Source organism: Mobula hypostoma, chromosome 11 (assembly GCF_963921235.1).
Source record: "Mobula hypostoma chromosome 11, sMobHyp1.1, whole genome shotgun sequence".
NCBI classification, from domain to species: Eukaryota; Metazoa; Chordata; class Chondrichthyes; order Myliobatiformes; family Myliobatidae; genus Mobula; species Mobula hypostoma.
In genome coordinates, this window is record NC_086107.1 from 82262374 (window position 1) to 82275532 (window position 13159).

The window sequence follows — 13159 nt, forward strand, 5'->3', positions numbered from 1 at the left end:
CTGGCTCTATAAAGCATGATGCTATAACTGCTATGCTACCATGCTGCCCAGAATCTCATGTCAGTTGTCAATCTTCCCTCTGGGCATTATTATCCATAGCAACATCTCAGGACATGCACTGACCATGATTGACAAGGACACAGGTGGCAAATAGTAAAGAGAAAACTGGCGATGATACCTGGGCACTTTTCCCAGAGTGCAGACACTTTAATCCACAAATGCGGTGCACAACAATCTCCCAAACAATGACATCCACCATGGCAACCATTAACCCCTTGTGTATGCCAGAGGTTTGTGCTGCATCTGTCTATGTTTCTCCTCAGGGAGAGGGAGCATTGAGATCCCAGTGCTGTGTGTGCTGATTCAAGGAGAGATCAACATGTTGGAGGTGAGATGGACTCCATTCTGTTTCTCTAAAGGCGTTTTCTGGGGGTGAGGACAGCAGGGCAGGGCTGGGAGTGTGAATTTGGTTTGGAGGACTGAGTAGGGAGAATAACAATGGATGGAAGTGACTTTCAAAGAAGAGGAAAGGGATATGTCTTAGGCAACCAAGGGATATGTCATAGATGCTGCGTTAGCCGTTGTCTTCACTTCAAGTTGGTTGACTGTTCGCCAGTGTCTAAAGAGCGCATGTACTGGGTAAAAGTGGTTGTGAGGAAAGGAACAGCTGGGTGGTCTGTGCATTGAGCAGTAGTGTCTTATCTGACTAATATTCCCTTGTTGTACTAGAGAATATATGAAGCCACAAAGAACAACATTCCTTGGCTCATCCTGGCAGGTTCGGGAGGGATTGCAAATTTCTTGGCTGAGGTCATAGTGGAATCATTCACAGCAGAAACTTTGAGATGCCACACGGAAGAGTGGTTGCAAAAACTTGCTGCTCCCGAGGATGTCCCCGGCCTGGTGAAGCTGGTAAGTCAGCGGTGAGGGTGTCTGGGGAGTGTGAGATGGGGAGCAAGTTCATGGGCAGGAGCCATAAAAATATAAGTCATAGGGGCAGAATTAGGCCATTCAGCCCAACAAGTCTGCACCACCATTCTATCACGACTGATTTATTATCCTTCTCAACCCCAAATGTCCAGCCTTCTCCTTTAACAGCCTTACTAATTCAGAACCCATCAACCTCCGCTTTAAATAGACCCAAAGACTTGGCCTCCACAGCCACCTGTGGAAATAAATTCCATAGCTGCACAACCTTCTGGCTAAAGAAATTCCTCATCATTTCTGTTCAAAAGGGACATCCTTGTATTCTGGGGCTGTGCCCTCCGGTCCTAGACTCCCCAGTATAGGGAGCGTTCCCTCCACATCCACTCTAACTAGGCCCTTCAATATTCAATAGATTTCAATGAGACTCCCCTTCATTCTTTGAAACACCAATGAGTACAGGCCCAGAACCACCAAATGCTCCTTGTGTTAATCTTTCATTCCCGGGATAGTTCGTGTAAACCTCCTCTGAACCCTCTCCAACGTTAGCACATCATTTCTTAGATAAGGTAGCTACAACTGTCTCACAATACTCCAAGTGTGGTCTGACCAATGCCTTATGGAGCCTCAGCATTACCTCCTTGTTTTAATATTCTAGTTTGCTTGAAATAAATACTAATATTGCATTTTCCTACCTTGCTTCTGACTCAACCTGCAAGTTAACCTTTAGGGAATGCTGAATCAGAACTCCTTAGTCCTTCTGCATCTCCGATTGTTTAGAAAATAATCTATGCATTTATTCCTTCTACTAAGTGCACTCTATCTAGGCCTTTCAATATTCAAGCCGTCAGCTGGGGCTTAACTGTATCAGTGGATACAAACACCAAGTTAGGTCAAGTTTATTGTCATGTGCACAGGTATGATGAGGTACAGGTACACTGAAGAACTTGCTTTCAGCAGCATCACATGCAGGTAGGGTCATAGCGTAGAAATTATACACAAATTATACACGCCGGTAAAGAAAAAAGATAAGCGCCCCCTGCTTTCCTGTGTACATACCAGGGCTTGATACAACCAGTCAGGATATTTTCAACAGGGTATTTGTATATTCAGATTTATTTATCATATGTACATCAAAACATACCGTGAAATATGTGTCAACAACCAAAACACCCAAGCAATACACACAAGGTGCTGGAGCAACTCAGCAGGTCAGGCAGCAACAATGGAAATAAATAAACAGTCGACCTTTTGGGCTGAGACCCTTCATCAGGACTGGAAAGGAGGGGGGAAGAAGCCAGAATAAAAAGATGGGAGCCAGGGGGAAGGAGGACAAGCCAGAAGGTGATAGGTGAAGCCATGTGGGTGAGAAAGGTAAAAGGCCAAAAAAGAAGGAATCTGACAGGAGAGGAGAGTGGACCATGACAGAAAGCAAAGGAGTGTCATCGGGGAAGGTGAGAAGAGATCAGAGGCCAGAGTAGGGGGATCAGAAGAAAAGGGAAATGGGAGAACTGGAAGGAGAAATCGACGTTCCTGGGGTGGAAGCTACCTAGACGGAACATGAGGTGTGGCTGCTCTGCCCTGAGAGTGGCATTAACATGGCAGAAGAGGACCAACATGTCGGAACGTGAATAGGGATAAGAATTAAAATGGTTGGCCACTGTAAAATCCACTTTTGGCGGATGGAGCGGAGATGCTCGACATCCAATTTGCGTTAGGTCTCACCAGTGCAGAGGAGGCTACATCAGCAGCACCGAGTACAACTGATGACCCCAACAGATTCACAGGTGAGGTGCTGTCTCACCGGGTAGGATTGTCTGAGGCCCTGAATGGAGGTGAGGGAAAAGAGGTATAGGTATGTGTAGCATTTCTGCCTGGAGGGAGAATTAGTGGGGAGGGGTGAATTAACAAGGAAATTACGGAGGGAGCAATCCCTGTGGAAAGTGGACGGTTGTGGGGGGTGGGGGAGGAAGTAAGGATGTTTTGTTAGTAGGATCCCGTTAACGATGGCAGAAGCTGCGGAGAATGATGAACTGGATGTGGAGGCTTGTGGGGTGGGTGGTAGGTGAGGACAAAAGGAACTCTAACCAGTTAAGGTGGTGGAAAGATGGTATGAACACAGCTGTCTGGGAAATGGAAAAGATTCAGGTGAGGGCAGCATCAATGGTAGGATTTGCTGTACCATCTTGGACGTTAAACGATGGCACCATCAGCTCACCAGGGTAGGCTTAAAGGATTTCATCGTTTGTGACAAAGGAGAGGTGGTCTCTGTTCTATTTTCCTCTTCTCCCTTCTTTATCTTTTTCTTTTCTCCATTCTATTTCTTTCCCCATACTCTCTTCCCCTATTTTCCTGTATCACCCCTGTGCGCAAAGACAGCATCACAGAATTAGGCTCCTCACCCACCATATTCATGCTGGGATCAGAGGGGCCAGTTTGTCACACAGAGGGTGGTGGGTATAAGGACCAAACCGCCAGAGGAGATGGTAGGGGTGAGTATAATTATAGCATTCAAAAGGCGTTTGGACAGAAAGGAGATGGCCATCGTGGTCAGCATGGACAGGTTGGGTTGAAGCACCCACTTCTCCACTGTACATCCTGCTGAGACTAAGGGCAATGAGTACCCATCTATACTAAACCAATTTACCTGCACTTGGTTCATCGTCCTCTGCTCCTCGACAATTAAAATGCTTGACTCTCCTAGTCTCTCTCTTTCCTTCCTCAGTTGAGCATATTTGGGTTGTGTGTTTCACCCATCAGCCTCATACCAAATAAACAAGGCTCTCCCTTTGCTAGGATTGAGAAGACCATAACTCTCTTGGTTGGTGATGTCATCGGGGGGGGGTTCAAGGTGTCACTATGGAGCTGATTGCTACAAGGCATGATGGGATCTTGGAGGACTCTGAATGGGCACAGAATGTAATCTGAGCGGTCCTGGATAAATTAAAGATGTATTCTAACTCATAGGTGGAGAAGATTGTTGAAAACAAGCATTTGATGACAGTCTACAATGCTGACCAGGAGGGAGTGGAGGAGTTTGACACAATTATTTTGCAAGCATTGTTCAAAGGTAATATTTATTTTGCTTTATTTACTTTATTTAGAGATACAGTGTGGAACAGATCCCTTGGCCCAATCCCAAAGCTTTCTGTTTATTTTCATTTTCTGGACAATTTGTGGGCAAGGAGTATGGAAGAGGAAGGTTGTAAAGTTTGTTAGGCTTGGTAACAGCTTCTTCCCCCAGGTTGTGAGACTTCTGAACACCTGTTACCACCCAATACACAATATTTATGACAGTGGCAGTACTATTATGCTGTTGTATATTTGTTGTTGTTCGTCCATCGTACGTTGATGAGGACCTCGACACCATTATTGATGGTGTCGAGACTAGCGCGTGATTTGGATTTAAGTGAGGGAGAGTTGCGCAGCGTCAGCCTCACTCTCTCTTCCCAATTCCCATCTGGATCCAGTGGCAAGACAGAGTCGAGACGGCTGGAGATGGGACTAGGCGCAGTGGATGACCAGGACGTCTTCTGTGTCTTGTCCTGCTCTACACGTTCCACGACGCTTGCAGAGACTGCCTTCTTGACCGTTGGACCTTCCATTGGTCTCGTCCGCTCAATCCGCCGGAGTCTGTCTTCACATGCTGGGATAGACAACTCCCTATCTCACCGAGGGTTTGAGACCCGTCAGCTACCCTCACCTGGTTTAGCCGGCTTGTCGAAGCCATTGCCCGGGGTGTGGCCGCTGTCGCATGCAAACAGCTACGGGGAGCCACAGGTGAGAACTGAGTGCCAGGTGGGGACCAAAGGTGGACTAACTGCCCTGAAAAGGACGCGACATGTTACCCCACCAGAGGTGCTACCCCTCCCTGACACCCCATACACCCCTGTTGTATATTTAACTATATGTCGTATATGCTCTTTTTGTCAACTTGTACATCTATAGAATATTTTTTATTATGTTAATATTATTGAGTTAATAATATTTGATGTGCCGTAAGTGATATATGTACTGTGTTTTACACCATGGTCCAAGAGGAAAGTTGTTTCATTTATCTGTATACATATATATGGTTGAATGACAATGAAGGTGAACATAGTTTCACTAATCAAACTGATCTTTCCAGTCCCCGATGTCCCACAATACCGTAACACCCAGATGGGTGAATCCCTTGGCTCCCTCTCTCTGGCCTTTGTTGTTCCTCAGCCACTCACTGTACTACATCACCAGTCCCTGGTCTGTGAACAAGCACCGGGGGTGCGAATGCTGAGAGGGGGCTTCTCACTCACGTCCTTCCTGTACTGTAGAAATCTCACCACAGTGTACATTGTGGTTGGGTTGGCTGTGATGGAGTAGTGACAGTCACCCACCTCTTTGCAGAGTGGCGCAGTAGCGAAGCTTTAAATCGCCTGAGATCATGGTTCGTTTCCCACTGCTGTCTGTGAAGAGTCGGAGCATTCTCCCTCTGACCACGTGGGTTTCCTCAGGGTGCTCCTGTACCCTCTCACATCGCAAAGATGTTGGGTTAGTGTTAGTAAGTGAGGGTATGCTGTGTTGGCACCAGAAGCATGGCAACGCTAACAGAACATCATTGAACTGTGTTGATTGTTGACACAAATAACACATTTCACTGTATGTTTTGATGTACACATGACAAGTAAAGCTAATCTTTACTTTAACAAATCGTTGTAGATGGCAGATTTGCTAATAGGGTGTGGCAACAGATGTAAGTCATTGTCATAGTCATAGTCATACTTTATTGATCCTGGGGGAAATTGGTTTTTGTTACAGTTGCACCATAAATAATTAAATATTAATAAAACCATAAATAATTAAATAGTAATATGTAAATTATGCCAGGAAATCCACAACCAATGTACAAAAGACAAACTGCAAATACAAAAGAAAAAAAAGTCAGGGCATGAGAGGTTAGGGGGAGAAAGCAAGGGAATAGTGTTGAGAGGAAAATAACTGAGCCATGATCAAATGGGCCAAATAGCATAATTCTGCTCCAATGTTTTTTTGGTCTTGTTGACTTATGAAAGTGAGTCCATAGGCTGTGGGAACAGTTCAGTGACGGGCTGAGTGAAATTGAATGAAGTTATCCCCTCAAGTTTAAGAGCCTGAAGGTTGAGTAATAACCGTTTCTGAGCTGGTGAGGAGGATCCAGTACCTTCATCCTGTTGGCAGCAGTGAGAAGAGAGAGAGCATGGTCTGGATCATGGATGTCCTTGATGATGGATGCTAGTTTCCTGCAACAGCGCTCTGTAGATGTGCTCAGTGGTGGGGTGGGGTTTACCTGTGCTGGACTGGGCCGTATCCAGTAATTTGTAGGATTTTCCATTCAGGGGCATTGGTGTTTCCATATCAAGCTGTGATACAACCAGTCAATATACTCTCCATTACACATCTATAGAAGTTAGTCAAAGTTTTAGATGAAATCCCAAATCTTTGCAAGCTTCTAGTAAAGTAAAGGTGGTGCCATACTTTCTTTGTAGTGGCATTTACATGTGTACTGTGCCCAGGACAGATCCTCTGAAATGCTAACACCAAGAAATTTAAAGTTGCTGACCCTCTCCACCTCTGATTCCCTGGTGAAGACTGGTTCACAGACATCTGTTTTCGTTCTCCTCAAGTCAATAATCAGCTCTTTGGTTTTGTGGACATTGAGTGAGAGGTTGTTGCCGTAGCACCACTCAGCTAGACTTTCACTCTCCCTCCTATATGCTGATTTGTCACCTTAGAGTTAACCAACAACCGTGGTATCACCAGCAAACTTAAATATGGTGTTGGGACTGTGCTTAGCCTCACAGTCATAAGTATAAAGCAACTGTCCCCAGTACAGCCTGTTCTACATTGAGACCTGATGCAGACTGGAGGGACCACTTTGTCAAGAACTCTTGTTCTGTCCTTCACAGAAATCAGGATCTCTTGGTGCCTACCCATTTCAATTTGACTTCATATTCCCATTCCAAAATATCTGGTCAGGGCCTCATCCAATGCCATGATGAGGCCAAACACAGGTTGGAGGAACAACACCTCATATTCCATCTGGGTAGTTTTCAGCCTAATGGCATGATCACCTATTTCGCTAACTTCCAATGACTTTTCTCCTCTCCCCTTCACTCTTTTTCTATTTCCCACCCTGGTTACCCTCTTGCCTATTCTCTTCACCTCATCTGCCCTTCACAGCCCTCTGGTTCCCCTCCTGCTTCCCTTTCTCCCATTGCCCATTCTGCTCTCCTATTCAATTCCTTCTTCTTCAGCCATTTATCTCTTTCATTTATCACTTCCCAGCTTCTTACTTCATTCCCCCACCCACCCACCCACCCACCTCCCCACCTCCCCACCTCCCCCTACACCTGGTCTCGCCTACCACCTGCCAGCTGATGCTTCTTCCCCTCCCCCCACCTTCTCATTCTGCCTTCTGTCCCCTTCCTCTCCAGTCCCGACGAAGGGTCTCAGCTCAAAACATCGACAGTTCATTACCTCTCATAGATGCTGCCTGACCTGCTTTGTTCCTCCAGCATTTTCTGTGAGTTGCCTGGGATTTCAGGTATCTGCAGAATTCCTTGTTTGGGAATTCTGGGCTGGATGATGGTGTAGTGGCGTCAGCACTGGACGTCAAGGCAGAAGGTCCTGAGTTCAAACCCAGCCGGGTCCCAACCTGGGCAACAGCAGTGTCTATGCGGACGGAAGGCCTGGCATATCTAGCCATGAAAACCCTATTGTCCATGGGTCATGAAGAGTTGCTAATGACTGAACAACAAATGTACATTCTTATTATGAATAATTTTTATTTTTGGAATAAGAAAATTGCTCCATCCTAGGTCACTCTGTCCCCACCCTTCCCTTTGGTTGGCTTTGTTCTCTCCATCCTTCCCCACCCTCTCTGCAACTTAAAATCTACTTATTGTCTCTCTGTCACAGTTGTAATGAAATTTCTTCAAGATGAGACATTAACTCTGTTTCTTCCCCTTGCCCAGGTGTGGCCAGGCCTGCTGAGTGTTTCCAGTATTTTCTATTTTTAAGCATTATTGTTTTTTGATGGTTACTTTATCCTTTCCTCCTATTTCTCCCAGGATTCCCACATCTGACACCCTGAACAAATACCCGGACAGTGGAGAGCACACCTGTAGCTGTCCCCTTCAGCAACAAATATCTTGTTCTGGATGCTGTTGAGGGGGATGACCTGACAGGGGACGCCCACGGTGACCGGGTCTCTGGCACTGAGCCCGGCGCTGTTGTGCAGGAGAGAAGGAGGGAGAAGACGAATGCGGTAGTCATAGGGGATTCCATAGTCAGGGGAACAGACAGGAGATTCTGTGAGCCTGACAGAGATACCTGTATGCTGCGTTGCCTCCCAGGTGCCAGGGTATGAGATGTCTCGGATCGGGTCCTGAATATTCTAAAGGGGGAGGGTGAGCAGCCAGTTGTCTTGGTACATGTTGGTACCAATGACATAGATAGGACAAAGGAGGAGGTCCTGAAGAGAGATTTCCAGGAGTTAGGAAGGAAGCTGAGAAGCAGGACCTCCAGGGTAGTAATCTCGGGATTGCTACCTGTGCCACGTGCTAGCGAGGGCAAGAGTAGTCGGATCAGGCAGATGAATGCGTGGCTGAGAGACTGGTGTAGGGGACAGGGCTTCAGATTCTTGGATAATTGGGATCTCTTCTGGGGGAAGTATGACCTGTTCAAAAAGGACAGGTTAAACCTGAACCCGAAGGGGACCAATATCCTGGCGGGAAAGTTTAATAGAGCTGTTAGGGAGGGTTTAAAATAATTTGGCAGGGGGATGGGAACCAGAATGATAGAGCGGAGGAAGGGGAAAACAGAAATAAATCTAAGATAGTGAGCAGTAAAGATGTCAGGAAAGACAGGCAGGTGATGGGGCAAATTTGTAGCCATTGGGATGAGTTGCAGTACAATAAAGTTGCAGTGAAATCCAGATTGGCAGGTATGATATTGTGGCCATCACTGAGACCTGGCGAAAGGATGCATGTCTCTGGGAGCTGAACGTCCAAGGATAGGAAGGTAGGCAGAGGGGGAGGCGTGGCTTTATTGGTAAGAAATGATATTAAATCATTAGAAAGAGGTGATATAGGATCGGAAGGTGCAGAATCTTTATGGGTTGAGCTAAGAAATTGCAAGGGTAGAAGGACCCAGATGGCAATTATTTATAGGCCTCCAAACAGCTGCAGGGATGTGGACTACAAATTACAACTGGAAATAGAAAAGGCTTGTCAGAAGGGCAGTGTTATCAAAATTGTGGGGGATTTTAACATGCGAGTAGATTGGAAAAATCAGGTCGGCACTGGATCTCAAGAGAGAGAATTTGTAGAATGTCTGCGAGATGGCTTTTTAGAACAGCTTGTTGAGCCCACTAGGGGATCGGTTGTACTGGATTGGGTATTGTGTAATGAACCGGAGGTGATTAGAGAGATTGAGGTGAAGGAACCCTTAGGAGGCAGTGATCATAACATGATTGAGTTCACTGTGAAATTAGAAAAAGAGAAGCCGAAATCTGATGTGTCGGTATTTCAGTGGAGTAAAGGAAATTACAGTGGCATGAGAGAGGAACTGGCCAAAGTTGACTGGAAAGGGACACTGGCGGGAAAGACGGCAGAGCAGCAGTGGCTGGAGTTTATGCGAGAAGTGAGAAAGGTACAAGACAAGTATATTCCAGAAAAGAAGACATTTTCGAATGGAAAAAGGATGCAATCGTGGTTGACAAGATAAGTCAAAGCCAAAGTTAAAGCAAAGGAGAGGGCATATAAGGAAGCAAAAATTAGTGGGAAGGCAGAGGATTGGGAAGTTTTTAAAACCTTACAAAAGGAAACTAAGAAGGTCATTAAGAGAGAAAAGATTGACTATGAAAGGAAGCTAGCAAATAATATCGAAGAGGATACTAAAAGCTTTTTCAAGTATATAAAGAGTAAAAGACAGGTGAGAGTAGATATAGGACCGATAGAAAATGATGCTGGAGAAATTGTAATGGGAGGTAAGGAGATGGCAGAGGAACTGAATGAGTATTTTGCATCAGTCTTCACTGAGGAAGATATCAGCAGTATACCGGACACTCAAGGGTGGCAGGGAAGAGAAGTGTGTGCAGTCACAATTACGACAGAGAAAGTACTCAGGAAGCTGAATAGTCTAAAGGTAGATAAATCTCCTGGACCAGATGGAATGCACCCTCGTGTTCTGAAGGAAGTAGCTGTGGAGATTGCGGAGGCACTAACGATGATCTTTCAAAAGTCGATAGATTCTGGCATGGTTCCGGAGGACTGGAAGGTTGCAAATGTCACTCCGCTATTTAAGAAGGGGGCAAGGAAGCAAAAAGGAAATTATAGACCTGTTAGCTTGACATCAGTGGTTGGGAAGTTGTTGGAGTCGATTGTCAAGGATGAGGTTATAGAGTACCTGGAGGCATATGACAAGATAGGCAGAACTCAGCATGGATTCTTTAAAGGAAAATCCTGCCTGACAAACCTATTACAATTTTTTGAGGAAATTACCAGTAGGCTAGACAAAGGAGATGCAGTGGATGTTGTATATTTGGATTTTCAGAAGGCCTTTGACAAGGTGCCACACATGAGGCTACTTAACAAGATAAGAGCCCATGGAATTACGGGAAAGTTACATACGTGGATAGAGCGTTGGCTGATTGGCAGGAAACAGAGAGTGGGAATAAAGGGATCCTATTCTGGTTGGCTGCAGGTTACCAGTGGTGTCCCACAGGGGTCCGTGTTGGGGCAGCTTCTTTTTACATTGTACATCAACGATTTGGATTATGGAATAGATGGCTTTGTGGCTAAGTTACGAAGATAGGTGGAGGGGCCGGTAGTGCTGAGGAAACGGAGAGTCTGTTAGAGAGACTTGGATAGATTGGAAGAATGGGCAAAGAAGTGGCAAGTGAAATACAATGTTGGAAAGTGTATGGTTATGCACTTTGGCAGAAGTAATAAACGGGCAGACTATTATCTAAATGGGGAAAGAATTCAAAGTTCTGAGATGCAACGGGACTTGGGAGTCCTTGTACAGGATACCCTTACGATTAACCTCCAGGTTGAGTCGGTAGTGAAGAAGGCGAATGCAATGTTGGCATTCATTTCTAGAGGAATAGAGTATAGGAGCAGGGATGTGATGTTGAGGCTCTATAAGGTGCTGGTGAGACCTCACTTGGAGTACTGTGGGCAGTTTTGGTCTCCTTATTTAAGAAAGGATGTGCTGATGTTGGAGAGGGTACAGAGAAGATTCACGAGAATGATTCCGGGAATGAGAGGGTTAACTTATGAGGAACGTTTGTCCGCTCTTGGACTGTATTCCTTGGAGTTTAGAAGAATGAGAGGAGACCTCATAGAAACATTTCAAATGTTGAAAGGCATGGACAGAGTGGATGTGGCAAAGTTGTTTGCCATGATGGAGTAGTCTAGTACGTGAGGGCATGACTTAAGGATTGAAGGGCGCCCATTCAAAACAGAAATGCGAAGAAATTTTTTTAGCCAGAGGGTGGTGAATCTATGGAATTTGTTGCCACGGGCAGCAGTGGAGGCCAAGTCATTGGGTGTATTTAAGGCAGAGATTGATAGGTATCTGAGTAGCCAAGGCATCAAAGGTTATGGTGAAAAGGCGGGGGAGTGGGACTAAATGGGAGAATGGATCAGCTCACAATAAGATGGCGGAGCAGACTGGATGGGCCGAATGGCCGACTTCTGCTCCTTTGTCTTATGGTCTTATGGTCTATTTATTCCATTTAAATGTCACCAATATTATTAATCCAATGTCCCTACCACCATGGGGAAAAGTGAAACCTCCATTAATGACAGATCCTTGGTAGTCATTCTAGCAACAAGCACCCACCTGCATGAATCCTGTCCACCCCGATTATTCCCAGCTCCCAACTCCTGTAGCCATGGCATCTAAAGCTTTGACAAACTTCTATAGATATGTACAGGAGAGTATATTGACTGACTGCATCACAGCCTTGTATGGAAACACCAATGCCCTTGAACAGAAAATCCTACAAAATGTGGTGGTTATGGCCCAGCCCATCATGGGTAAAGCCTTCCCAAACATTAAGCACCCTACACGAAGCGTTGTTGCAGGAAAGCAACATCCATCATCAGAGACCCCCTCACAACACCCAGGTACCATCAGGAAGAAGGTACAAGAACTTCAGGACTCTCACCACCAGGCTCAGGAACAGTTATTACCCCTTAAACATCAGGCTCCTGAACCAAAGGGGATAACTTCACTCAACTTCATTTGCCCCATCACTGAAATGGACTCACTTTCAAGGACTCTTCATCTCATGTTCTCAATATTTATTGCTTATTTATTTATTATTATCAATTCTTTCTTTTTGTATTTGCACATTTTGTTGTCTTTTGCATACTAGTTGAATGCCCAAGTTGGCACAGTCTTTCATTGATTCTGTTATGGGAATTATTTTATTATGGATTTATTGAAAATGCTCGCAAGAAAATAAATCTCAGAGTTGTATATGGTGACATATATATACTTGGATACTAAATTTACTTTAAATTTTGAAATTTGAACTTTGGTGGAGGTCTGCTTTGTGCATTTCTAGGTTGTGCTCACTCTCTGCCTCTGCCAACTACCATTCCCCCCCCCCCTGCCCCGCACAGTCTGTAAGAAGAAGAGTATCAACGCTCTGGCGTACTTGGATGAGCTGAAATTGGCAGTAGCATGGAGTCGAGTTGACATTGCCAAGAGACAATTATTTAATGGAGAAATCCTGTGGAAGGCAAGTGTTTCAGAGTGTGCTTTTGTGTCTTTATCTGTGTATGTGTGTGAGAGTGTGTGTGTGTTTCTGAGAGAGTAAGAGAGTGTGTGTGTGTTTCTGAGAGAGTAAGAGAGTGTGTGTGTGTTTCTGAGAGAGAGTGTGTGTGAGTGTGTGTGTGTTTCTGAGAGAGAGAGAGTGTGTGAGTGTGTGTGTGTTTCTGAGAGAGAGTGTGTGAGTGTGTGTGTTTCTGAGAGAGTATGTGAGAGTGTGTGTGTGTTTCTGAGAGAGTGTGAGAGTTTGTGTGTGTTTCTGAGAGAGAGTGTGTGTGAGTGTGTGTGTGTTTCTGAGAGAGAGAGTGTGTGAGTGTGTATGTTTCTGAGAGAGAGTGTGAGAGTGTGTTTCTGAGAGCGTGTGTGTGTGTTTCTGAGAGAGTGTGTGAAATTTTGTGAGAGTGTGTGTGTGTTTCTGAGAGTGTGTGAGATTTTG

At 45.3% G+C, this 13159-nt stretch overlaps 1 protein-coding gene across 1 annotated transcript in view; it reads left to right on the forward strand.

The window, feature by feature from the left end:
- LOC134353876 (transient receptor potential cation channel subfamily M member 4-like) overlaps positions 1–13159 on the forward strand; it is a 137404-nt gene that overhangs the window by 46133 nt on the left and 78112 nt on the right. Inside the window, exons 7-10 of the mRNA XM_063062376.1 lie at positions 324–388; positions 730–912; positions 3892–3994; positions 12576–12694. Coding sequence (XP_062918446.1) covers positions 324–388; positions 730–912; positions 3892–3994; positions 12576–12694 — 470 coding nt within the window. The remainder of the gene's footprint in view (positions 1–323; positions 389–729; positions 913–3891; positions 3995–12575; positions 12695–13159) is intronic.